Raw genomic sequence first — 27,401 nt, 5'->3', positions numbered from 1 at the left:
TCTGCGGGGCGCAGGCGGGGATCTACGGGACCCCACGAGTATCAATCCGACCTTGAAACTTTGCTTTCCACCACAGTGTTACCACTCAGGCTGTAGCTTCCCGGAGTTACTAGAGTGAAAGCTTGTATCAACCACATTTGGCCATCCCCGCCTATGGTTCCCAGGGCTGGCAGGAAGTCAGGGATTCCTATTGGACACCGCTTTTGGGAAATAAGGCCCCGAATTAATACTCAGGTTCTTCTTAGGCCTCCAGTTAGGGCCCAGATCTTCTCTCAGCACCACCGGTGCTGTCGCGCTTAGGCTAAGTCTATCCCGTCAAGGATGCCCGTATGGACACGTAAGCATAATAATTAGCCTTGCTGTGCATCTCCTAGTGCTAATGCCAGGGCAGAACTTTGTAGTGTCCCCTTCCTTAAGGGCAGGGTGGCCCCTTCAGCCCACATCCAGGATCCTTACCTTGCTACCTCAGCAAGGTAAACTCAGGAATTGCACTGACTTAATATTGCTCGCCCCCCACCCCCACCCCAAGGTCCTCACCCTTCTGAAACTTGCAAAGCAGAGATCAAAGTGCGCCAGCCATACGTGGCCAAGACTTTAGGGTCTCCCAGGACAGCCCACAGGAGTGGGACTCTATGCAACCCCACAGAACCCCATCATCATCCATGCCTGGGACATTTCCTTCTATTGAACTCAGATCACCAACATCAACCCTCCTGGGATGGAGAATTCCGGAGACCCTACATCTCACTGCCTTTGCCTGGGACCCCAGTCCTGACAATGAGGGATAGGACTGTGGTCTCCTCTTTTGGGAGAAAGACACTCTCTTTCGTCTTCAGGATCCTCCCTGGCTCCAATTAGAGTCTAGGTCTCCTTCAGCTAACACTTTTTTTTTCTCATTGAGTTTATTGGTACATTTTAGGTATACAGTACAGTTACATTCATCATTGGGATCTTGTACCTTTACACGACAGGTCTTGGTTCTCATTTTTTCCCCTTGTCCCTGCTGTTCTTTCTTTGGTTTTTTGAGACAGGGTCTCACTATGGAGTTGAGACTGACCTGGAACTCACTATGCAGCCTAGGCTGGTCTTGAATTCACAGCAGTCCTCCTGACTCAGCCTCCCAAGTGCTGGGATTACAGGTGTACACCACCACGCCTGGCCTGTCCTTTTTAAAAATAGCTCTATACATCTTGTTCATAGAGTCTTTATGTGTTTTTTGTACAGTACACTTTGCTTATACACTACTATAATTTTTCTGATTATACTGTATAGTGGTTTTATGTGCTGTTAAACATTTTCCCCTTGTCCCTGCCCTCCCTTCACCCCTCCTACCCTCCCCATTTACAAACACTTTATTTCCATTTTTTCATCATCTCAAATTTTTTTCTTTTTCCTTGTTACCTTTCCCTTACACACCCACTTTCCCTACACCTCTACCCTTTTCTTCCTATTTCACATTGTTAATTATCCCATTAGGATCTTGTGTACTATTATAGTTTTTCACACCAGAGAAACTATTCAGTATTTGTACATGTGTGACTTATTTCACTTAGGAGTATATCCTCAATATGTATCCATTTTCCTATGAATGAATCTAATTTCTCATTTTTATGGCTGAGTAGTATTCCATTTTATAGGAAAACCACATCTTCTTTATCCAGTCTCCAACTGATGGGCGAATGGGCTGTTTCCAAGTTTTAGCTATTACAAACTGTACCACTATAAACATAAGTGTGCATATATCACTGTGATATGATTCTTTTAATTCTTTTGGAAAGACACCCAGCAGAGCAATGGCTGAGTCAAATGGAACCTCTAGTCCCAGCTCTTTGAGGTATCTCCATATTGATTTCCATACTGGTTGCACCAGTCTGCACTCCCACCAACAATGGAGAAGGGTTCCTTTCTCCCCACAACCCCACCGACATTTGTTATTGTGTGATTTCTTGATAGCAGCCATCCTTTGTGGAGTGAGGTGAAATCTCAGTGTTGTTTTCTTCTGCATCTCTCGAATGCCCAGTGATGTGGAACATATTTTCATATATTTACTTGCCGCTTTTACTTCTTTGTCGGAGAAATGTCTGTTCATTTTAGGTGCCCATTTTTGAATTGGGTCTTTATATTTGGGGGGGCTGATTGTTTTGAGTTCTTTATATATTCTAGATAACAGTCCTTTGTCTGAGGAGTAGCTGGTAAAAATGGTTTCCCACATTGTAGGTTGTCTTTTAGTTCTGTGGATGGTTTCTTTTGCAGTGCAGAAGCTTTTTAATAAGGTGAGATCCCAGTTATTGATTCTCTCTGCTAGTTCCCATGCTACTGAGGACTTGTTCTTGAAGTCTTTTCCTATGCCAGTGTCTTCAAGAGTTCTGCCTAATTTATCTTCCAGCAAGTTTAGTGTTTCTTTTTTAATATTTAGATCTTTAATTAACTTGGATTTTAGTTTAGTGCATGGTGAAAGGTAAGGGTCCAGTTTTAATCTTTGGCAGGTTGAAATTTACTTTTTCCAACACCATTTATTAAAGAGGCTATCTTGCCTCCAGTGAGGATGGTCGGCTCTTTCATCAAAGATGAGGTAGCTGAGTACAACTGGTGTTGTTTTTGTATCTTACAATCTGTTCCACTGATCCTCAGACCTGTTTCTTTGCCAGTACCGTGCTGTTTTTATCACAGTGGCTTTGTAGTATAGTTTCAAATTGGGAATTGTTATAACCCCTGCCATGTCTCTGTTGCATAGAATGGCTTTTGCTATTCTAGGTCTCTTCTGGTTCCAAATGAATTTTTCGATTCTTCTTTCTAGTTCTGTGGAGTATAGTGTTGGAATTTCAATCGTCAGGTAAACTCTTTGATAGTCATTCCCTTCTTTGAATCTCCAGGCAGAAATAAGGAGCACTCTTCTCCACCTGGTAGGACTAAAACCAATGTATTGGGAATGTGTGACCCTGTCTTCTGGTGGTGGCTCCCTCATGCCACTCAGGATACCTACCTTGACTCCTATTACCTAGTGCGGCTCCACTTTCTACCTAACTCGGAGGTCACCCCCTTTAGACAAAGACCCTCCTCTCCTTGAGACTTCCTAGGCCAAAATAAGAATCTATTCAAACTGACAATTATGCCTGGATTTCCTAGGTCACAGGGGTACCAGGGTGGGGGAACTGGGAGTTCATGGTGCTTCTGGACAGGTGGTTCTCTCCTTCTACCTTAAGATTTCCCACCTTGGCATCTCACTAGTCTTCAGACTCTTCCCTCAGTAGACCTGAGCTGATCACCTCAGACTGAAGTCATAACGTTCTTGGGACCACAGAGCTGGTGGCAAGAATGAGTCAAATCCAGCCCAACTGTCCCAGACCTCCAAGGGCTAATAGACAGAGTGTGTGTGTGGTGGGGGGATCCTATAGGATCTCACTCTTCTGGCTGGGTTCTTCCCCATTCATCCTCTGGGATTGCCACTTTGATATCTATCAGATGCTCACAGTCCTTCCTCTCCTGACTTGGGTTTATCCTCAGATCAAGCCTCTCATGTTTCCGAGGACCCTGAAGGATAATTGGGGTGTTCGGCCTCACAGCTGCACCTGTGGCTATCAAGATCTGAAAATAGCAATAGGTTGGTTTCTGGGACTCCCTACGTTCTGGGATGTTGACTCCCTCCTCTTCTTTTGCAGGGCCCCACATCTTGGGACCTGTCCCATTGTTTATCAGATTCCTGGGAAATGACAGATGCCTGCAAACTCTTGAGCAGTTTCCCCACTGCAAAACCCTCGAGGAGCATAGTTCCTTGCTCCAGGCATGGTAGTGGAAGAGGAAACTGTATCCCAAGGCAGGGGGCCCAGGACAGGCAGGAGACTGTCAAGGCCAGCTGATCTAGTCGCCTTCACCAGCCAGATTTAGCCTCGGTGGCAACTTCTAGTCTAAGAAATTCGCTTTCTACTGAGAAATGGCAGAGCCACATGATTTTATGAGGCTTATCTTTTCAGGTGAGTTGACATCGCAAGTGTGGATGAGTTTCTGGTTTCCAGGGATTGTCTCTTCCTGTTTATTGCTCATATTTCTCATTTATTTTGCTATCCTTACTGCTCTGGCTATGGATTCCTAGCCAGTAGTTTTTATACAGTGTCTTTCTTCTCATTACCAGAGAGACAGTGTGGAGTAAGGAAAAGAAAAGTGAGTAGTTTTATTTTAAATTGGCTGCTGGCAAAAAAAAAAAAAAAAGTCTTTCCATGGCTTTCCACAGAATTTTTCCTATTTCCTAATTAAAATGAATCCCTTGAGTAGGGTTGGCCACTCACTGGGATGTACATTGAGAAGCTCTCAGAGCAGCCACCTGTCTGTGGTGATGGGCCTTGGAGCCATGCCCCTTTCCCCGCTTGTCTGCAATGGGCTTAATCCTTTTTATGATGGCGCATTAGGGCAGTGTTAGTCGGTGCTGCCAATCCTTGCATGTTCCTGCCATTCGGCTTTGCTAATTGGACAGCCGCCTCTTATGGACTCTGACCTCCGTTCAGTTGTTTGCACCTCACTAACCTTCTGGAGACACTCAGCGGCCACGGCCCTGGAGCAGGGACTCAGGTACAGCTGGAAAAATTGTCCTGGCATGGGAAGACAGTTTTGCTGTTGGTCAGTGAGTCTGAGCTCCACGAAGAGCAGTTATGCTTTTTTTTTTTCTATTTGCAGAAATCATGGTCTTTTAAAAATTTTTATAAGCACATAATGATTACATTCATCCTGGGGAGTTGGTACAGGTACATCTTGATTCTTTTTACGTCCCCTCCCCCAGTCTCACGGTTTGACAGTTCTACTGGGAATTATAAGTAAGGTAAATATTAATATTGGCCTAAAAGGCAGAATCGATGAGCTTTAGCTCTTCCTGTTTAACTTTGGCGGCTGGTGCTGTAGGCTGTGGTTGTGAGAAACTAACAAGATAGGATTCTGGAAAGGGCATTTTGTGCTTTTCTTTCATTAGTTGAGGCACTGTAATAAATATGAGGGACAACAAGAAAGCAAGAATAAAAGCAGGAAGGAAGGAAAGGTGGAAGGAGGAAAGAAAGGAAAGGAAGGAAGGAAGAAAGGAAAGAAAGAAGGACTTAAAATGGGAAAAACAGAGAAGTTCTATTCGCTTCGTGAAGGGATCAGCAAGCTACAACTTTCCGGCTACATTTAGCTGGCTGTTGTCTTTGCAAATACTGATTAATATGTTCGTGCCCCACCGTGGTAATCATGTGCATCTTGGGAAACTGGTACCTATGCATGCTACATCATCATTTTGCTTCCCTTCCCCCTTTGCCTCTCATCATACCATCCTCAGATCCCTTCACCGTCTCCCCAAAATCGACCTCTGTGTTTCCTATTATCTTTCATTTTGTGCTTTAAATTATTTGTATTTTGTGTTTCTCATATAAGAAAAACCATGTGATATTTAACCTCCTGTGTCTGATTTATTTCACTTGGCATTATGGCCTCAAGGTGCATCCATTGTCCTACAGATGACTCAAATGTACCCTTCCTTAGGGCTGAGTAGCACTCTGTTGCATAGATATGGTGCATTTTCTTCACCTGTTCATCAGTTTCTGGGCCTGCTGACCATTTTTGTTATTTATTCTCAGTTGTGCTGCTGTAAGCACTCGTCTTTATAATATTGAGCACATTTCAAGGGCAGGAGCTGGCTCTTGTGCTGTTTCCTTGACAAGATGTTATGCTCTTTCTCTTGTGTTAAAAGCCACTGTTCAGCACTGTTGAGCCCAGTGGACAGAAAGGGTGCCTTATGTGTTACAGCCTAGCCCTGCCCCAGTTTGCCTTCCCTCTCCGAAAGGACTGGTGATTTTCTGTCCACTGCATAGACATCATTTCCAAGCCAACTGGTTTTCATTTTTCTAAACTCTGATAACTGAGCGGAGACACAAATTATGACATTTTCCTTTAAGTTCTTCATTTGTGAAACAAAAGGGTATATCTGGGTATTCTCTGAGGTGTCTTCCAACTCTGATAATCCATGCTTCTAAGAGAATATACATTTTCTATATTATAGTCTGTACGTGAATAAAAGCATTCTTTTCTGAAATGGTATGCAGAATGCTTACAAAGAAAGTCCATGCATCCTACTAGAAAAACTCAGGCCTCAGAAGCTCTGTCTGAACACTTAGCACGGACCAACTTCAAATGTTAGTTTGGCTTTTTAATTCTGAATGTCTTCAAGATTACCATTTTTCCATCTTTCCGTCTAATCCATGAAAACCAGAGACACAAGGCCAACTTCAGGCACAGCTATGACCCCCTTTGGCTATTTAAAGTCTTGACAGTTGGACATGCTACAAATCAAGAGGGTGGAGTGTCTGGGGGAGAGTGGTAAGATACCTTGGGGGAGAGGATCTTCTCCCTAGATGACCCCACAGTGGTGGTTACACACAGCCCCCACTCAGGAGCCCCTCTGCACAGCAGGCAGTGTACCACCCCAAGGCGTTTGTTGACTGCATCTGAGAGGCACCCTTGGGTGTCACCTCTTCTTGCTGGGGAACAGAGAGCTTTGACAGCGGCTATTTGCATTCACTGAAGTTGTTTTGTTTCTTCACTGTCAACCTCCTTGTGTTGGTCCATTTTCTATTGCCAACAGCATTGTCATAGCTTGGGTGTTTTAAGGATAAGAGATTTATTTTATGTCATGCTTCTGGAGGTCCAAGGTGAAGGGTGATACCCTTCTTGATGCCAGAGTCCAAAGGGGAGCAAAGCATCATATGGCAAGAGACGGGGAGTCCGTGTGTGGGGGGGTGTTATTCTCTTTCCCTCTTCTCATAAAGCCACAGGGATTCAGTCACAGGGGCTCCACCCTGACAGCCTCATATAATCCTTACTGTCTCCCCAGGCCCTACCTCTGAGCATCACAGCTGGATTACATTTCCATCCTCATATTCCTTTGCAGCGGGGATGAAGTTTCTTCACACAAGGCCTTGGACAACTCTCAAACCTTAGCGTTCCTTTCTTTATTCACAGCTTCCGGGATTTCTGGTGCTCCCTTATGTTCGCTCTTGAGTATTTTACATATTTCCGAAGACTTGATCACCACCTAAGTCACTGCACGGACTTCATATAGTGGTACTGGTGACAGAGGGAGAGAGTTTGCTTCCTGACCGTTGATCCCACAGGCATGAGTAAAACAGTGCATGACGTAAGCGCCATTTGTCCTCCAGTGTATTCCTTTTTTTTTTTCTTCCCACAGTAAACAGTTAGTTAGATAGAAAGAAAGAAAAGCAGCATTCAGATAGGGAGTAGGTTAAACATCTGGAACTATCAGCCAGATTTCCTCACTTTGATTCATAATTTTTAAGACCTTTCCTGCTCTCTGATTCCTGGCACAATCCTCAGAGCAGGGGCTCTCAAAATTTGGCATTCAAGTCCTAAGGAAAGTAATTTAGAATGACTATCAATATTACAAAAGCATGTAGTCTTTATTTCTGCAATTCAACATTCAGGATTTTTTCCTACAGCAATATTTGCTCATGCATGAAATGATATATGTTATTCACTGTGACACGGTTGATTATAGTAAAGTATTGAAACAACCTAAATGTTCATCAAAGAGGACTGGGTAAATAAATTAGGGTGTATTATGCAGGTGCAAGGAAGTATGAGAAAGCACTTTATATATGGGTATAGAAAGATCTTCAATATATTGTACGTAGTAAAGTAAAGGGGTAAAACAATGAATATGCTACCATTCCTGTAAAATGCTGGCAGAATGCAGGAAAACACAGATCTGTGTTTATTTGCAGATGTGTAAAGAATGTCCCAGTGTCCACAGGAAGGAACTTAGGACAGCATAATAATGGTCACCAGCTGCAGAGAGGTGGTGATAGGTGCTGAGAACTTTGAGGACAAGGGGCAGTGACAGTTGAATGACTTTTCACTGGGTAAATTTCCATGCTTTTGATTTTAAACCACAAGAATAACTGCCTTATTCAACAGGTAAATACATACTTAAGAAATCTAAGGAAGCAAAATGAAATCTTAGTTCTGACAAATCACCTGGGGTGCTTATTTTTATGTGAAGACTTCAGGTGTTCCAAGTCAAGAGAAGATCGGAGAATCTGTGTATTGCAACAAGTAGTTCCACCAGTTCTGAAGTAGACAGCCCAAGGCATCCAGGAAATGAGGGACACATGGCCACAGAGTGCATGCATGCAACAGTTACTTTTTTATTGAACATTAGATACATGCATCGGTCCGTTTCATAAATTATGCTTTATTATATTAAGGAATGACACCAATTTATAATCTTCTATGTCACAAACATTCAGCGTACTACACTGGATTTGAGCAAATGTCATATAGGCCACATACAGTGTGACAGAGGTATTGGAAGCGTTTCTTGAAAACTAAAAATTAAGTCCAAGGGTACACTTGATAGCATTTTACATGGCCACACAGTTAGGTTTGCACATTTAAAAGGATCTGAATCATTCATACTAATATTTTGAATTTCTTATAAATAACTCATTTGTCCACGGAGTCTAGGCAAAGCCAGTTCATGATACTATTTACACTAAGTTCTACACCTGGAACTTGTTCTGAGTTATTTAACAGAGTACATTTTTCAACCCAATAAATATTTATAGTTAATAGTAACACGTACAATTATACTTTACAAAATATATTCAAAACAAGACATAAAATGACATTAAAGACGTCTGTGCCATGTATTTTTACAACTCATTGAATTGACTGTTTCAACAAATCCTACAGTCCAAACCCTACCAGCTTGAATACAAGAAAGGGCATGCTCAAATCCGTAAAACCCAGGTTACAGCAAAAATTTGTAAAAGAGAATCAGTTTTACTTCTTCAGTGTTGTAAGTGCATTGTCAATGTCAGTAGCTAAAATTGAAGCTAAGTGATGAAAAATTTGCATTCACAAGAGGCCCAAATTATGTAATGTTCCTTAGTTAAATACTGAAGTCCTGAGTTTTCTGAGACTTAGTGAGGTCTTAAATGCATGAGGTTTTATTAACATGATTATTTGTAAAGACAATAAAATTATGAGTCCTTTTTGTCACTATATGACTCTGGGAATGAATTTTAAATTTGGAGGAGAAATACATCTTATCTTCTAGAAACATGTGGGCTCACAGAAGGCTCACAGAGAGGGTAGGTAGTATCTGGGTCAGTAACAGGGCACCAGGGCTGGCACTCAGATTCCTAATTCCATACCTGAGTTCCTCACCTGGCACCTTAGTCCAAGAGGTATTTTCTTTTAGAGGTGGTTCACGTAGCCTGGGTCCCAAGCATCCACATCTTATTCTTAGGGAGGGGAGCAACTCCTCTTCCTGCCACTTTTTCTCCAACTAATCCTGATTCAGTGAAGGATTGCTTTCACGTGGGTCCTCTCTTTTAGTCCTTCACCAAGTTTTGTTTCTCTCATCAATTAGTCACAAGTGGGAAATTTTTCCCAAGGCTTCTGCTCACCACTGACTCAAGTCTCTGCATGGGCTGAGGGTTCAAACAACTGTACTGAGGACTTACCCGCTTAGCAAATTTGTGCTGCTTTTCAGCCTTTCCTTCAAGAAGTCCCTAACCTATGTGTTTGGATGCATGGTGTGTGTGTGTGTGTGTGTGTGTGTGTGTGTGTGTGTGTGTGTTGCTGGACTCCATCTGTGGCCCTAGAGTAAGGAACAGAGTTTTCTATTAGGTACTGGGAACCGAGTTTCTCTCACAGGCTGGGTTTGCAAAGCAGTGCTGAGCAATAGTGCGGATGTGGACTCATGAGTCAGGTTCCCATCTATATTGGACCATTCAACTATGCCATGTGACCTTAGGATCACTAAGTAATCTCCCTGACTTGCAATTTATATGTCTAGTGCTGTACTTGGCACAACAGTGCTTGGCAAAATTGAGTCATTCCCATCTCAGTATGTCCAGAGCCACAGGACTCTATACAGCTTTGGGACAAATGCAACACATTTAGTGGCCTGTGTTTTTGTTCCCAAGGATCCCACCCCTGTGGGCCCTCCATTTCATTGTAACATGGAACACTGTTCCCACTAACATGCCCCCTTGCAGCAGCCAATGATGACCCTGTTCCTCCCTTGTTCCAAATTAAACAGCCTTGCTTCCAGGTGCATCAGAATATCCGGTAAATTGGGAAGCAATGATCAGCACTGTTCTTCCATGTCCCAAAATGGGCCATGAGAACAAAGTGTAACAGAACGAAACGAAATCAGATTAAATTGAACTAGATGAGATTGCCTTTTTGTAAATCAAATATGCTCTAAGACTGACGGTTTTGGGTTTCAGGCTCATAGTTTCATGGGCCTTTTAATCTAATGGTCACTAGTAAGTGAATTTAATATTTATAGATGCCCATAGTAAAGGATATAAAGCAGCTCTTTGGCCAGCAGGGAAGGAGGTTTGGATCTGATGAGGTAATGAGTGTAACAGTGCTTTATAGACCGTGAACACTAGGTGAATGCAATGTGTTGTTTTGAATTAATCATGGACATGAATATTATGACCCAGAGGCTCTTAAATTTATGTGCCACATTGAAACTTTAAAAAATATTTAAATTCCACTGAATGCATTACTGATGTGAGGTTTTAGGAAAGTTTGTTCTCAGTGTCTTCTTTGTTGATTGCTCTGCATATATTTAGCTGCAACTAATGCTTGTCCCATTGTCACTTAACAAAGGGTGTCTTTGAAGGCCAGAGTTATAGGAAGAGAGCACACAATATTTGTGTTGTGGTGACAGGATTCCCGGGTGGGACTGGAATGACCATCCAGATACAGAAGCAAGTAAATCTTGTGAAAGTTTGCTGTCACTGAATAAATCCCAGAGAGCTTGGTCCCAAGAGTGAAGAATTCCTGTTTTTAGCTAATAATCCACTTCATGAAAATGCCATTAAAACTTTGACAGATGTGCTCCCTTCCCTGCAGAATCCCAGGGCTAATTCTAACTTATTCTTTCAACTCCCAATGTGAGGGGCGCAAGCAGTGAAGAAGTTTGTGTCCCTCCAGTTTTACCACGACACAAATGGATGTTATTCATTCAACACTCAGGTACTCAGGTTCCCTGGGGGTGATTGGATCTATCTGGCTTCTGGGAAAGGTGACACAGCCACAGATGAGGGTGCCATTCAACGTATCATCCCCAAACCAAGCTATCTCTTACCGGAAACCACCTGACGTGTGAAGAGACTCGGAAACCAATGACCAACTGCTACTGCTGCCACAAACAAGGACTTGAGAACCCGAGTACATGCTCTACAGTGGAGTTCATTTACTTCTATTCATTGTGCATTTTCACAAGACTAGCTGGGTTCATCTGCAGCCTCCGCTACATAGTTTATTTTCCTAAGGGTTCTTCATCCTCCAAGAGGAAACCAAATTGTTTGTGGGACAAGAAGGGAAACCCAGGGCTTGTTAATGAGGCAGAAAGCCAGTTTCGGTGGGGGCATGAGAGCAGCTAGAAGAACAGGGAGGGATTAGCCATTCATGTTTATGGGGAATCATAAAGTCATCAACAGGGAGGGTCCTTGTCTGCACTGCGCAGGGAGGATCAGCTTGATGTGCAATCTTGCTCCCAACAGCAGCTGCACCTTCCCTGTCGGCAGCAGCCGTTGGTGGGAAGCCTGCTTTGTTTATTGCTTAATCTATCACTGTTGAGCTGCCTGCTTCAGGGAGGCTCAATTTAAGATAGATTGAAAGGTAGTATCTGTCAATTGAATAAACACAGATGGTTTTCCAGAGCAAAAATTGATTTTTTTCCCCTCGCCAAAGACATAAGCGCTAATCGTGATTATGTTTGGAAGCCAGGCGTGAAATGTGTCAGTCCCAGCCCCTGTCACACTCTGCCCTGCTGAGAGGTGACACTACACGGGTCTTTGGTCTCTCTCGTGAGGTTTTAGGTTTTTGAGGTGAAATAAAACTTTGATTTCCCTAGACAAGGGTCTAAGTAAGTCCTTCCTAGTGAGAAAATCGGAGACAACCCAGTAGTTAATTCACAAAATTAGTTTTATCAGTTCTCGGTCAGTGGTTGGCAAAGGTCTCTTCCAGCACTTTCACTTAGGAGGCTCAAAGAAGTAACAAGATTTTCCCGAGGACACACAGCTATGCTAGAGCTCAGTCTTCTCACCTCTGTGCCACAGTGTTAACCAGGAGGCAAGAAGAGGAGTCTTATTCCCCAAATGGCTCTGGAAGGAGATGGGTCAGGGATGTGTGAACTAGTGCCCAGATCCTGTATGCCAGAAATCCAGAGAATGCTGTGTATGTGGGCAACTAACCAGACATGGATGGAGTCCGTTGTATTCAAGAGTTTTAAAGGAAGCCACAGGCAAAGTTGTGGAGCAGATACTAGGTACACAAAGTTGAAGATGGGTGAGTAGGAAGAGTACTCTTTGAATAATGAGAAGATTTAGCAATACATTTCCTTGTGTTTCTTTCTGCTGTAATTCCATAACATTGCAAGCTCATGGAGGGAGCATCCCAGCACTCAAGAGGCTGAGGCAGGAGAATTACTCTGAGTTCAAGACCAGCCTGGGCTACATAGTGAATTCAAGACCAACCTGGAATACAAAGCAAAACTCTTTATATTCTTAAGTGAAATAAATAGGACACACTTGAATAAATACTGAATAGTTTCTCTGGTGTGAAAAACTAAAAGTGTAAATAAGATCCAAATGGTATAATTGGGAGTGTGAAATAGGAAGAAAATGGCTAAAGAGGAAGTGGAAAGGGGAAGGGAAAGGAAAAAGTGTGAAAAAATGAAAAATGGAAACAAAGTCTGTCAGTAGGGAAGGGAGGAGGGGGGAAAGGGAGGGAGGGGTATGGGCGAAAAACAAGAACCAAGACACATCGTGTAAATGTACAAGATCCCAATGATAAATGTAACTGTATTGTTTCCTTTAAATGTACCAATAAACATAAGAAAAAAAAATCCTGTCTCCAAAAACCAAACCAAACCAAAGAGACAGAAATAGAAATGAGGATGGGACTTAGAGAACTTTAGTGATAGAGGGACTTAGCACTGTCTTCTTATTCTCGAGAAGAAAAAAATGAGTCCAGGGAAGGTAAGTTGACAACCAAGTCATATTAGCCAGAGACACAGTTGGGATGTCAAGAAATCTTGGTCCTTTCAGCTACACTATCTGGCTTGCTTTTCAAACTGTGTGATGTAATTATGGACTACCAGGAAAGCAGGTGTCTGCAGAACAGACGAGCAAGTGGAAAGAAGTGAAGGGATTTTGCTCCAGCTAATACAACTGTCAACACGCATCTATGCAACCGTTTTGGTCCTAACTCTTAAAGCTCCACAGACAATGAGCATTTCCTCAATTAACACAAAAATCTTTTTAACTGTGTCATGAGGAAGAGAGAGCTGACTGTTTTTATCTCCCCTACAGAGAGCAAGTCAGAAGTAAAATTGCCTTGGGATGTAAGGGATACATATTGGGGTACATTTGTAATATATGGATTCATCTAAAAGTGAGTCTAGGGCCGGGTATTTAGCTCAGTGATTCTGCTGCCTGTCTCGCAAGCACAAGGTCCTGAGTTCAATCCCCGGTACCAAAAAAAAAAAAAAAAAAAAAAAAAAAAAAAAAAAAAAAAAAAAAAAAAAAAAAAAAAGATTCTGTAGGTTTGCAATCTGTCAGAATGTGCCCCACCTTTGAGTCAAGAAAAATGTGAATCAGGGCTTCTGAACCCTTTTAGAGCCAATTTTACTCACTTGGAAAAGGAAAACATTTCAGCCCAGTCTTTTTCTGCCCAGAGGTTATTTTGCGTTCACTCTTTTTAAGTAGAAATAAATCTGTACCTGTTTTTTAATCAATTCTTAAAATGAAGCCCCTCACACCTTTCTTAGACATATTTAGACAGAGACACATGTTATTGAAATTGTGTTCATTTTCTCCAATAAACGTTAGGGGAAGCACAGCTTCAATGTAAATATGTTCCTATCTCCATTCAGACAGGATCCCTTTTTTCTTATGTTAAAATCAGTGCTTCAACATAGTAGACAAAGATAGTCAAATCTAAGTAAACACACTTGGCTCAAAACCTGTACACCAAGAAGAAATACTATCCTTTATGCACTCATAAATATTTGGTGAATTGATTGCATGATCTAGTTTTTTTTTTTTCCTTAAAGGATTTTTCTTCTATGATAAAATGGCACCATGATGATTAAAATTGGGTTATAGCACTCAGGACTTCAAGGAATAAGAATTTAAAATGTACCAATAAACTTAATGAATAAAAAAGAAAAGTGAGAGATAGTACCTTACAGCCACACGTGGATCTTTATGTATGTGGCTATGCATTTGGTTGTATTTTTGCCTCAATATTTTGTATTGAGTATTTCTTTTGCATCCTTGGTCACATTTTTAAAAAATCAATGTTTAGAGATTTGTCTTACATTAAACTAGCTTCCATTATTATAAATTTGGGGACTGCTTCTCAGACACGAGGCTCTTTCAAAGAATTGACTTTCACGTTAGGAATGCAAATGAAAGTTGCTTCTCAGTTTATGTACAATGCTATTCCCGAAAAAGGCGTCAAGTCATATTTTTAAAGTATTAGCTTTTACTTAAAGCAATGACAAGGTGGCATCTTTCACAAAGTAGTCAATGCATGGTTGCTTTGCGATACAAAGCGAGTTGCTCATATAGCATCTATGATTTAATTGGTCAAGGTTGTATACAGTATGTGAACTTGATGCTTAAAGTACTAATTTCCAATTTGTTCCCTTTTCTCTTCTCCATCAGAAGCATTCACAGGGGAACGTACGCCTTACTTGTGAGGCTTATGAAAGGGGAAACACAATAGTGATCCCCTTGGGCTTCTCCCACCCACCTGCACCACTCCTGAGCCTTCTGAAAAGGTCTTTAGAGGGGATAAAGACAACGGACTTAGGGGTCCTGGCCTGCCATAGAGCAAACTGAGGGGCCACGGTCAAAGGCTGGTCTACACGTACCCCTCGTGGCAGATGTTCCCATTGATGAGGCTGAAGGTAGCCACCGAAGGGTTGGTGCTCTTGATCGAGGTCATACAGGTAGTACTTCTGCCAGTGCTGTGGGACCGGTTCATCAGGCCAGGCTGGCAACAGAGAAGCTGAGTGTTGAACTGCTTCCTGAAACTCTTGCTCAGCAAGTAGAGAGCAAATGGGTTCACGCAGGAGTTGGTGAAGGCCAGGAGGCGCGCACAGATGCTGCTGATGAAGTGCAGCATGGAGGTGTCCACTTCGGAGTAGTGGTAGGAACGGTACAGATAGATGATGTGGTTGGGGAGCCAGCAGAAAGCAAAGAGGCCCACAAACACCAGCACGGTCTTGGCAAGCCGCTTCCGGGACTCGATCTGAGGAGAGAAACCGCATGGAGACTGGGTGACCAGGGAACAGTGCTCAAGAAAGAGAGCCAAAGATTCAGACAGAGAATCAGACAGGGGAAAACATGAGGCCAACGCGAGCTCGCAGAGCCATAGAAAAAGAATTCAGCAGGGAAGGAAGAGAGAGACTGCCAAAAATGGGAGAAAAGCAACTGAGACGGAAAGAAAAGAAAAGAAAAGAAAAGTAAAAAACACACAGATGGATGCGCCAAGAAACAGAAAGCCACGAGGCAGAAGAGAGTCAGAACGGGCTGCTGAGAACGGATCTTTAAGCAAAGTTGATTACATGCTCGAATGGGTTGCACAATGCAATTCTAGTAAGTGCGTTGCCCTCTTTTTCTCGGGAGAGTTGGGGTGCATTCATCAGCCATAGAGCTTCATGCCTTTCTTTGCTCCACAGTGAAATAATTTCTCCTGCCTTCTGATGCTCAAAACAGCAGTCAGTTTTGTTCTTCCTCATTGGCCAAGCCAAGGTAAATCTTTACTATTACTAATGTATAATCTCAACTTATTTCTGGACTATACTCCATAGGAAGATCAGACAAAGCAGGGTAAGCATTTCCGTTTGCTCCCAATTCCCTCTGCTACCTCAAGGGGAAACTTGTTCCTCATTAAGGAACTTGGGGTGCAGTGCATGATTGCCACTGAGAGCTCTTTCAAGGAAGGAAACAGTCTTGCTGAACAACTACTACTCTTCCTTGAGCATTGAGACAAAAACAAAAAAAATTTTTTTGAAAGGTGAAGACTTCAAGTGAGTCAGCTATTCATCCTACTTTGTTTTAATCCTGAATATCACAAGGTCTTCATGTGAGCTAAAAGCAAGAAGAGTTGACAAAGAAAAGAAAGCCGGAGCTCCCAGTTTCTACCATTTGACCATATGAGTAAAATATGGGGGTCCATAGGGGATGGGGGGGTCTGGCTCATATGGAGGGCATTGTGGGTGCTGCTAGCATTGCATACACTGTGTCCTGTAATCCTCCAGGCACTTTACCATGTGGGGATCTATACCACAGATGAGAAAACTGAGACACAGAGTGGGTGAGTAAGTCTGTATTTGAGTTCAAATCAGTGTGAGCCTCTCTTAAGCAATTTACTTCTTTTTTCTTCAATCAACATCATTTTCCTGCTCCTTCTGCATTCTTTCCATAAGGTAACTCTCTGCTTTGCCCAACAATGTGACTGGAATATAAAGAAGCATCTGGAAAGTAGATCCTACCTTCTTTTGTTGCAAAATCAAGTGATATGACCACCTAGTACTGTATTTGTCAGTGAGGACCAAAAGAAATGAAGGGCCCAAATCCCCAGGGAGGAAATGAATCTACCCAAGCACCCACCTGCTTTTTGACCTGGATATTCCCTTCCACGGGGAGATTATAAGCACTCTGGATCAGATTTTTGGCAATGAAGTAGTAGTAGACGGAGATGATTGACAGTGGGATGATGTAGAATACCAGAAAGGAAGCCATGGAGTGGATTTTGGGGTGCAACTCGTTAGAATGTGGGTATGGGGCACAGCTAATGAAGGTCTTGTTGGTGCTTTCCTCGTGGAAGGGATGGAGGTCAGAAAACACAGCTTCCGGGATAGCCAGCAGCATGGAGATGATCCAAATCAAGGCAGCTTTGAGGCAAATCTTCATCAGGCCATGAGACGCCTGGATATCCATTGGCCGGACGATGGCTTTGTACCTGGAGCAGGAAAAAGGAAGTGTTCTGCAGAAGTTGCTTAATATTGTGGAGTCCAAGGCTAAGCTGGAGTAAAGCAAGTCAGATATCTGAGGTGCAATATTTAAGGAGGTTCATGAACTCACGGGCTCTGAATTCACCTGACCCTGATGTGAGCTCCTCCTTAAATTTGACGCTCCAAGCTTGCCTTTTCCCTCATCCTACCTGGGATGCCTTCCCCCTTCTCCACCAAGAACATTCTGTCTACATTCTTACACTTTCTTTCCCCTTTCTCTTTTTTTTCTCTCAGCTTAGAAATGTTTTCCAATTTTTATTCATTTTAAATTCATAAGTAAAAATTGTACATATTTATTGTGTGCAATATTGTATTTCAAAATATATAGACATTATAGAATGGCTAAATTGATCTAATTAACACATGTACTACCTCACATACTTATCTTTTTTATAGCAAGAACACTTAAAATCCACCCTCTGTGATTTTCAAGAACAGAACACATTGTTATTCACTAAGCCACCTGTTGTACAATTCACAGTGGCTCATGACTTTAAGAAAACTTCTCAGAGAATCTCATGCTCCTTTCATTTTCCTTATTAGATCAGAGAAATAATAAAGCACATTGTTTAAAGAGACACACCAAGACAAGGAACTTGGGTTTTTTTTCAGATCTTTCATTTTGAGTATTCAAATAGAATTCAAGGAAATTTAAGTCATTAAGTGTATTTTAAATATGCTTCTTCTTTCTTTCAAAGGATGCAGAATAAATGGTCCACTGAAACTTTTTTCCCGAGAAGGAGCTCTCTAATTGTCAAATTAATCTTTCTCTTGCCCTCCTACTCTCTTTCAGCCTTATCTTCTCTTGAAGTACACATTCAGGTCCTTACTGGTTCCTATTTGTGCCCTTATCTTGGTTTGAGTGCAGACGTGAGGTTAAAAGAATAAAAGGTTTATTGGAGAGTACCTGTGAAAGGAAATGGGGGAAAGGAAGACGGACTGGGCAGAGGAAGCTGTCAACCTTAATGCAGACCTGAACAAGTCCACACCAGTGAGGGTGACCAAACACCCTGGTTTGCCTGGATTTCAGTTTCCCAGATTTAGCATTAAAGTCCTGTCCTGGGAAAATGATCAGTCCCACAAAGCAAACTGAAGCCACTGGTCACCCTCCACCAGGCCCCCTGGGAAGTTTGGGAGCATAGATTGCCCAATGGAGGAGTCCTATTTTCAGTAAAAATGACCGGCCACTTGTCCTACCACCTTGCCTGGGGTCACCCCCAAAATAGTGTGACTTCTTTTACTTCTGGCAGGAACCACTCAAGAGATTATGGCCATGGCTTAAAAGCTGAAGTGGATCCAGAGAGCTGTCATTAGCTGGAGGCTCTCAATTAACCAATGCCCTTCAGCTGGGCACGTCTCTTCTTCCAGAGTCAAACAGCATGTCTCTGTCTGTCACAAGCCCCTCTCATGCCTAGCCTAGTGGGCCACAATCTTATCTTGTTTGCAGTCATCTGGGAAACTGCAAGAGAATGGGCCGCTAGTAGGCAGTGTGCCTTTTTCCATCTTGGCATCCATGGGCACCGGGATTGTTCAGTGGATTGTGAGCTGTTATAAAGCAGAAGTTATCGTGGTTGGGACAACTAAATGTGAAGCTGTCCATTGCTGAAAAGGCTGCATTTAAATGAGGTTCTACTTAAGATACCCTTCGTGTGGCTTCAGTGAGTCTCCGTAATTCCACTTGTTTCCATATTGACTACATCACTCTTGGATGCACCCTGACTGTTCACTCACTTTCTTCCTCCTGCCAGGGAAGGGGGAGTGAGTTAGTGACAATTTTGGAATAAAGAATCTGGCTTGTGTATTGGGCTCAGGGAGGCATGTGGTCACCTAACTGTCCCTGACAGAGGAAAGGTCTAGCTAATATAGAAGATGAGTGCAGGTGCATTACTGCTATCGGTCAAGTCACATTCTCCAAGCAGCTTTATCAAACATTGAAGGGATTCTTTTTATCTATCTGATTTCTATCTAGATCTGTATTCCCAACTCAGGTAGGGAACAGAGGGCCATGATTCACTGGACATTCCCCAAAACCCAACATTCCAGAGCAACATTGATACAGGAAATAATACTGAAGATGAAATATGAGGTATTATATCTCCCAGCCTATTAGATGTCTGATCTAACGCTGAACTCTTGTTCTCTAAAGATCAAAGAATGAATTCTAGGAACAGCAGAGGTTAAGAGTAGGAAGATATTTATTGATAGGAAAGCTCCTGAGAGGTAGGAGAGGACCTGAGTGGGTAGCTGGGGACCCCACTTTACAGAGGAGTTTTATAGATAAAACCCCATGTGGGTACAACGTGGGCCACAGCCATGATCAACCAATATGATTACAAGTCTAGTCACTTAGGTAATGGTGGTCCAATTGGGGAACAAGTCACATAACAAGCGTGGATGAAAAGAACAAAGATTCTCCTAGGAAGTGGTGGGTCCAGAGGTCTCTGGCCACCTACTGGGGTGGCTGATGTCTATCTAGACTTCATTAGGCCCAGTGTTTGTCCTTTGAGGAAGTATTCAGGTCTTGTCATCTTGTCTTTATCTTGAGGCCCAGCCTCCAACAGATGTGTCTTCGGCTGCAGTTGTGGTGTGCTTCACCTTTGTCCTGACTCTCTAGAGGATCCAGCCCTATCTGACTGCCTGTAGTATTTCTACCTAACTCAGCTGTCTATAATAATACCACAGTCCTGATTCTGTGTGCTCATGTTTGCTTTCATTCTAAACAATTACAAAAGAACATAAAAGTTCCATTTTCCTCTAGTTTCTTCTCTATTCATTAGCCAGGTGAAACATTTTTATTCCTAGCTTAGAATGTAGGTCAGACAAGGAATTAGTTTTTTTATTAAAAGTGTGTGAACATCTTCAGCCAAAGATACATATAACTAAAGGCATTCCTAATAAATTTGTTAAAGATAAGATGGTAACTATGGCTTCTGTCTGCATTTTCTGACAGGTAACAATCATAAATACCACTAATTCTCTGAGTAGAGGTGATTCACTCATGCATGATTCAGAAATCAGAGTGAACGGCTTACTGTCATCTCTTTTGGGAGCCTTATGTTCCTAGATGCAAAATACCATAGGAACTATTGAGCTACTATTTCAAGCTCTCCATTTGGAAAACAAAAGATATTATAAAACCTTTCTTCTACAGTCTTGCCAAAAAAAATCATTTGAATCTAAATCTAATTAAACCTCCAGATTTGTGTGCCCATTTTCAAGAAATATGGGGACAGACGAATCTGTTAAATGATGCCTTGGAGATAACATCAGCCCAATTCTTTTTTTGTTTGTTTGTTTTGTTTTTGTTTTGGTACCGGGGATCGAACTCAGGACTTTACACTTGTGAGGCAGGCAGTGGCACCACTGAGCTAAATCCCCAGCTCCATCAGCCCAATTCTGAAATGGAAAGTTCTATAGCAATCATACCCCATTTTTTTCAACAAATACATATCATTAAAAATCAGAAAGCATAGTTACAGATGGACCAATATGTGGAAGACATAACCCAATGCAATGTGTGGATTCTTTTTTAATTTTCATCCAAAGCAAAAAACTATGGAAAGGTATTATTGAGACTACAGAAGAAAACCCAACATAGATATAGTATTGCTGATACCAAGGAATCACTTTAATGTGTTGAATGAGACAATGGCATTGTAGTTATGTATTCTTGAGAGACTGTTTATTGAAGACTTATAGTAAAATATTTCAGTGGAATGATATATTTAGGGTTTGCTTTAAAATATTGATACATTCACGTATTGTTTGTGTAATTAAAGTAAGTAAACATATATTGCAAATAACTGTGATAAAAATATTCATAACATACCAAAGAAATGAAAGCAATCCTAATTACTAAGCCCTTGTCTTGTACACACCAGGGAATGACATCTATGTTATCGCATTTATGGTCCAGATAACCCCAATATGTGGGCTTTATTATCTCCATTCTGCAGATGAGAAATTGAAGTTTATGAGGTGGTGGAATGAACATTAAATTTAGGTCAAATGCTTTTCAAGATCCCACAGCCTTTTGAGAAGGAAGTGCGGGGAAATCCTTTCTAGAGGCAGAGAAACAGACTGGGCCTTTCTCAAATGCATATAGAATATACTGACTGTTTCCTGCAAGTCTAATGGTTCCAGAAAATTTCAGTGTATTTCCTCTTCTGGTTTAGACTGCTTTGCCTCAGTCTCCCAGCACAGGAAAATTCCAGTTTTGGAATGGTGGTTGAACTAGAGTACATACCCTGCCTAACCCAATTAATGAATTTCCTGGCCAGTTACTTAAGAGTTTCTCTTCTTATTAAACATTTAACCAGAAAAGAAGAAAGAATGTAGTTAGTGAAGGGTTGATGCTAAAAATGAGAGATCTTGATGTCAGAGAAGTGATCAGGGAAGCCACAGCTTAACCATAAAGGAGATGGATAAGCAGAGTAGATGACTTAGAGGAAGAGGAAGGATGAGTCAGAGGAAAAGGAACTGAGACAACGTAGCTCTCAGTCATCCATAGGGTTCTTGTCTTCCTGCTCATGAACTAGTTTTGAGTGTACACTAGATCTCCTGCTGTAATACTTTAATTCTCTCATCCCCTTTTCCTTTGAGTTAGTTTGAGTGGATTCTGTTCCGTTAAATACAAAAAGCCTTATCTAGAACAATTAGATATGAATGCCCTTTAAAATTGTCACCAGATGTATTTCCAGGACCCTTTCACGTATATCCTCCCCAGCTTGCTGCCCCCTGAAAGAATGATCTCAAGGGATACACAGTTTTAAAGATCTCTATTCCTTCCTTCCTGCTCAAGCCCAGAGTTTCTACTTGTCTGAATCAAATCCTTCCAAATTCCAGCCTAAATATCATCTTGATGAAACTTTTGCTAACCAATACCAATATAGGTGTCAAGCATTCCCATCCTGTCTAAATTTTATGGCAGGAGTATCAACTCTTATCCTATGCTTACTATGCACTGTTTTAAAACAACTATTTGCTAGCTTGCTATAGGTATGTTGTTCTTAACTGATATTCTCAAAAGTTTCTTGAGATCAGAGGCATACATCTTCAATTCTCTTTTTCCTGTCTTACTAAAAATGTCCCAGATCCCTTGTTCTGCATATTATTATTTTAACTTAGTGGCTCAGCAAATGCTTGCCAATTAGTTGATTAATAATATACGATTTGGAGGATTGGAAGATGTATCTCTTATTCCCAACATCTTACAAATGAGAGAGAGAGAAGATCCACTTTTACACATTTAGTAAGAATTATTCTTGGATAGACTGACAAATTCATTCCTCTGATAATATGGGGCTTAAGACAATTCTTTCTCACTTCTGAAACACCCATGCTTCACTTTTCTTGTGCAAACATTAGAAAGATAAAAAAAATGCTCTACATAAGAAGATTAATGTGTTTTGGTAAGAAGCAGTTGGCTCTCCCACTCCAGGTCGGGAATTTCTGCCCACAGAAAGGTGTGCCTTTTATTTAAACGTGGACAGTTGGTTTACTGTTAAGGATTGAACATTTCAGCTCTTACTTCTTTATAATTACCAACGGAAGCCCGCAGGAATTGTTGAACAACAATATTTTTAAAAGTTCATTATGATTCAAATGCACACTCCTGACTGAGGTGAAGAAGAAATTCAAGGAAGCAAAATGGTCTCCAGAGTAACCAATACATTGTCCGAATTTAAATCGGGATCCCACCTACTAATATTTCACAGAACTATTTAACACTGTCTTTATTTTCTCCTGAGAATAAAACCAAGGATTTCTCTGATGAAATGTGAGTCAATTATTAGCAGGCTTGTAAGCTGACTGTAACCCAGAGCCATGGACTCTAATCTCCTTTTGAGCTAGTGCTCTGTAAATGGGGAACTTACTGACTCAGTGTGTAGCCAGCGTTATCTGTGAGTGTGTAACAGATTAGAGTCATCTTTTTCTGTCTTTTCCAGGTTAAACGCTCCAGTGCTATTTTCTACCCCTTCTTAGTATACTTTCCTCTGGGCTTTAACATGGACCTGGGATCAGAGCCGAATCTCTGGAGAGGTGGTGGGATAGAAGGAAGGGAAGAGGAAAAGGAAGCAGTGAAAAAGAAAATTGGGGGTTAAAGAGAAAGGACCAAGGGAGAGACAATGTGAAAAGGAGAGTAGGGAGGAGAAGAAAGGACCCAAACTCATTTCCCATCAGGCAACACGACTGGATTGTAAAAGCAAATTCATCAGGACCCTAAAGAGCAAGCTAGGCTAAGAGCAGTGTGTGACTGGAGAGGAACAGGACATCTAGATACACAACTCATTTTCTCTAAGAATTCATGAAGAACAAACAATAGTCTATCCAAGTAATAACTATCTTGATGAAGGATGAGCTTGCCATGCAAAACGCATGGGGCCAGGTGGGGGTGTGTGTGGGGAGAACCGTTCTTAGCACCATACACTTACACAACCTGGGGACTTGTAGAGTTGACATAACTGGAGCCCTTCTTTTCCTGTCCAGGGTTTGGTGGCAATCGTATCATGAACAAAGGCAAGCATGTAATCATGTGAAACTTGGAAAAGGTGACGAGCAAGGAGTTGACTTTACTATCTCTTCCCTATTGGAAGAACCTTAACCCTATTGCAATACTCCTGAATAAAATCTTCTTCACCATTGGAAAAATGAGCAAAATGATCCAAGCAACCATTCATCAGGGACCCATGAAGTTAAAGGTGCCGAGGGCCATGGAATTCACAGTGTGACCCTGATCAATCTTAACATCACCCACGGTGGGATAAATTAATAACCTGTACCTCTGATTCACTGTAATGGGAAGGACACACATGGCCTGAATGTAAACAGCCTGAGTCGAAATATGAGGAAACCATTAGATAAATCCATATATTCTACTAGATAATTAGCTTAAGCTTGCCAAATATATTGTTATTTTTAAAAATAAATGTAGAGACCCGAGTTCAATCCCCAGTACCAAAAAATAAATAAGTAAGTAAGTAAGTAAGTAAGTAAGTAAATAAATAAATAAATGTAGAGGAATTATCGTTTTACCTTGAAGGAGATTAAAGAGTTATAACAAATATAATGCATAAATCTTCAGTTGATCATCAATTTTGAAGAAGAAATATAAACAACATTTTGGGACAGTAGGAGAAATTGGTCATGTGTTATATATTAGATGACATTAAGGAGTTATTGGTAATTTAATTCAATGTGATAATGACATTAGGGTTGTGTAGAAGTGTCCCTGTTCTTAAGAAATATACATGAAAATATTTAGGGGTGAAAGGGCAGAATATTTGTATCTTGCTTTCTAAAGCTCAGCCAAAAATAGAAATAGTGAGAACAAAATTTAGGAGATAGTAATTGTTGAATGTGAGTGGGCATTCTAAAATGTAGCATTTTACAAAATGAGTGAATAATGGTAAAATAAAAATTGGAAATAAAATTATATATTTTATTCCACTTTATGAAAAGTCAACCCAAATCTGATTAAAAATACATTTGCCACGCGATTAAGTGTCATATCTGATTGACACCTATAGCAGGAACAAAGGATGCGCCTTCTCTGTTTTATTCTTCTTGTTTTCTTGGGCTTGCAGTTGTAATATCATCTCCAATCTGGGGATTTGTTTCAGCAGGAACATTTTCAAGCCACTTGTCCATTTGGGAAGCTTGACTTAATTAAATTTAGCTTATGCACAAACACACCTTACTGTGCAGTTCCTGGCCAAGAACTGGAAGAGCAGGAAGAATAGGATGCCATGGATGTCGGGCTTTTGCGAGGTGGGGGCCACATTCCTGCTGCCTGAGCTGCACGTGACAGGGTCCCCCTGACATAGGTCAGTTGGGGACATGAGTCTTAAGTTGGACCCTACTTTATTTACACATCTTTTAAAGTCATTATTAATGTCTAATTCATCCATATAGTTAAGAAACAATATAAATAGACATTTTGATACTTTCCTCCTTTACTTTTTAGATAGATCACACCTCTTCAGATATACCTGAGCTGCACTTTGGAGTCCAATACACCAGAGGAAACTTTCCAGGAAATGTAAGTTTCCAGGGCCTTTCTAGGGGTCCTCAGCAGAGACTTCTTACCTCAGGAGGGAGCAAGCTTTACATTGATGTCATGTGCATACAATTTGAAAATATTCAACAAAATGCTGTACAGCTATTCTTCAGTGTCCTCAGGGGCTTGGTGCCAGGACTCCCACATAGGCTGAGGTAGAACAGAGCTGGGGCAAAATGGACAACCAACTGGGTGAAATGTGTAAAAGATCAGAAAGACCCACAGTTAACAGGCTGTGAGATGTTTCCTAAAGAGAAGACAAGCACGCAACCCTAGACCCCAAATGACTCCAGATGCATGGCTCTTCAGCACTGTACATGGGGACCAATCAGAAAGTGAGGATCATCATCCTTCATTTGAATCTGGCGCTGTTTGCAGCACCAATCAAAGGATGCTATTCTCAGTCCTTCCCTTATATATGGACATGACCAATGAAAAGACACTGCTTCTGATCCTTCATTTACATCTGGCGAGAGGCCAAGCAAGTTTTTGGTAGGACAACTCACATCTGGCTGAGGCCAAGTGAGTTTTCGACAGGACAGTTGCCCCAGTGCCATATTTGTATGAGGAGGCGGAGGCCAATACAGGCATTTTGGATCCTAAAGACCTCTTTCCTTTCATTCTGGGGGCTCTGTGAGCCTTTTCACAGGCCTTCACTTGCCTTAGAGAGAGAGTACTTCTTTTCTGCCTGCAACAAATGCCTGCACTTATGAAACAGATCATGTATCTGGGCAGGTCCTCCTTGAGTACAGTCCTCAAGTGGCCAATTTGGGGGCCACACTTTCCTCTTTATCAGGTCTCTCCCTGAGAGCAACTTGGCCGGGGAGAAGATATAAGCAATGTGCTCTGTGATAAGGACGAGAGTTGTGTGATCACCTTTCGCTATGGAAAGTGCTACCACCCAGGCAGGAGAGAAGGCCCTGTTTCCCTGTACAGAATTTGTTTTCTTCCTCCGGCAGCTAGAGGAGACATTTGTGGGCAAGTATGTGGGCATCCCAATTTGGACAGATTTACCTTCTTCAAGGTCTCACTTCGCAACTGCCCTGTGGGAATTTCTTTCTCGCACACATTACAGAGGCATAAAACTAGTTTGTACCTGAGTACCAGTTAGCTGGCGTCTATTAACAATAGCAACCACCCCCACCATAATGGTTCAAACTTAGGGGCTATTTATTTACTATGGATCGGGTAACTGTGCTGTGAATTTTGTTTAAATTATCACTTCATCACCACAATCCTGTGTGGCAGGTATTAGCATTATTGCTCTTTTCCAGATGAGGCAATTGAGGATAAGTCACTTATATAAGGTCATCAGTGCAATGCACTGCAGACAGAGTTGGAGCCTGTGCAGGAAGTTCCCAAAGCCCATCACCCGGCCACATATCTTCCTGTCATGGTGGCCCTGTGGTTTACTAAGCAACCTGAGTTTTCCACTACTGAAAGTGAGGATGTGAACCCAGGAGATCATCAGAAGATCTGCCTTTCAACTGCTCCAGCCTTGGCAAAAGCAGTATGTTCCTATGCCTGCGTTTTATATGGAATCTCTTACCTTTTTCATATGTGTGTATGGAGGGAGCACTTTGCAGTTCCTTGTGACCTGAGGTCTAGAGTCAATAAGAGTGAAGTCTGTCTGGATATACATACATATATATATACATACATACACACACACACACACACACACACACATTTAGAAACCTCGGCCTGAAAGAGACCATCTGAGTGAGACTGGTGGCTCCAGTGTCCAATGTCCGATTTTTCACCTTGACGAAGTGAAAAATGGCAACAGGGAAGGACTAGAAGCCACCGGCTGTAATGAAGCTAGAGAAGGAAACACTGACACTGGGAGGGTTTCAGAAGTGAGGGTCCTGATTCTGGGATATGAGGGTATAAAGGCTTAGAGATAAAATGGAGATATGCAATCAGTTGTTGGACATTTTATGGCATTTTTTGCATAGGGAGTTGGGCAACTATTGACCCTTGGGCAGAAAATGAGCTGGAGCCGGATGACCTAATTCCAAAGCTCAATACTAATCCTGTGAGGAAGCCTGTCAGAAGGACACAAGCAGGATGAAGTACTCCACAAGCCAGTGGGCATGTTACACGTCACAAAGAGAAGCATTAACCCAGCTCAGTTTCAGTGGGTGTGCAAGCACCCTGACACAAGTTGTTTGTAGGCCATTCCTCAAAAACGTTACGGAGGGAAGAACATATATTTATATCTTGTTAGACTTTTCCAGCAGTTTATGA

General features: G+C 41.8%; 1 protein-coding gene across 2 annotated transcripts in view; it reads right to left on the bottom strand.

The window, feature by feature from the left end:
- Positions 1–13,584: 13,584 nt before the first annotated feature.
- The window catches only part of Grpr (gastrin releasing peptide receptor), a 290,008-nt gene continuing 276,191 nt past the window's right edge, over positions 13,585–27,401 (bottom strand). For both annotated transcript variants that reach the window (XM_033760373.1, XM_010643628.2), the window contains 2 exons: positions 16,689–17,040; positions 13,585–15,324 (listed from right to left, as the gene is read on the bottom strand). In XM_033760373.1, coding sequence (XP_033616264.1) covers positions 14,935–15,324; positions 16,689–17,040 — 742 coding nt within the window. In that variant the 3' untranslated portion in view covers positions 13,585–14,934. The remainder of the gene's footprint in view (positions 15,325–16,688; positions 17,041–27,401) is intronic.

This window comes from Fukomys damarensis, unplaced genomic scaffold (genome assembly GCF_012274545.1).
Source record: "Fukomys damarensis isolate Sample0158 unplaced genomic scaffold, DMR_v1.0_HiC HiC_scaffold_39, whole genome shotgun sequence".
NCBI classification, from domain to species: Eukaryota; Metazoa; Chordata; class Mammalia; order Rodentia; family Bathyergidae; genus Fukomys; species Fukomys damarensis.
Note: the sequence above shows the minus strand (reverse complement) of the source record. Positions and strands in the feature narration are given on the sequence as shown.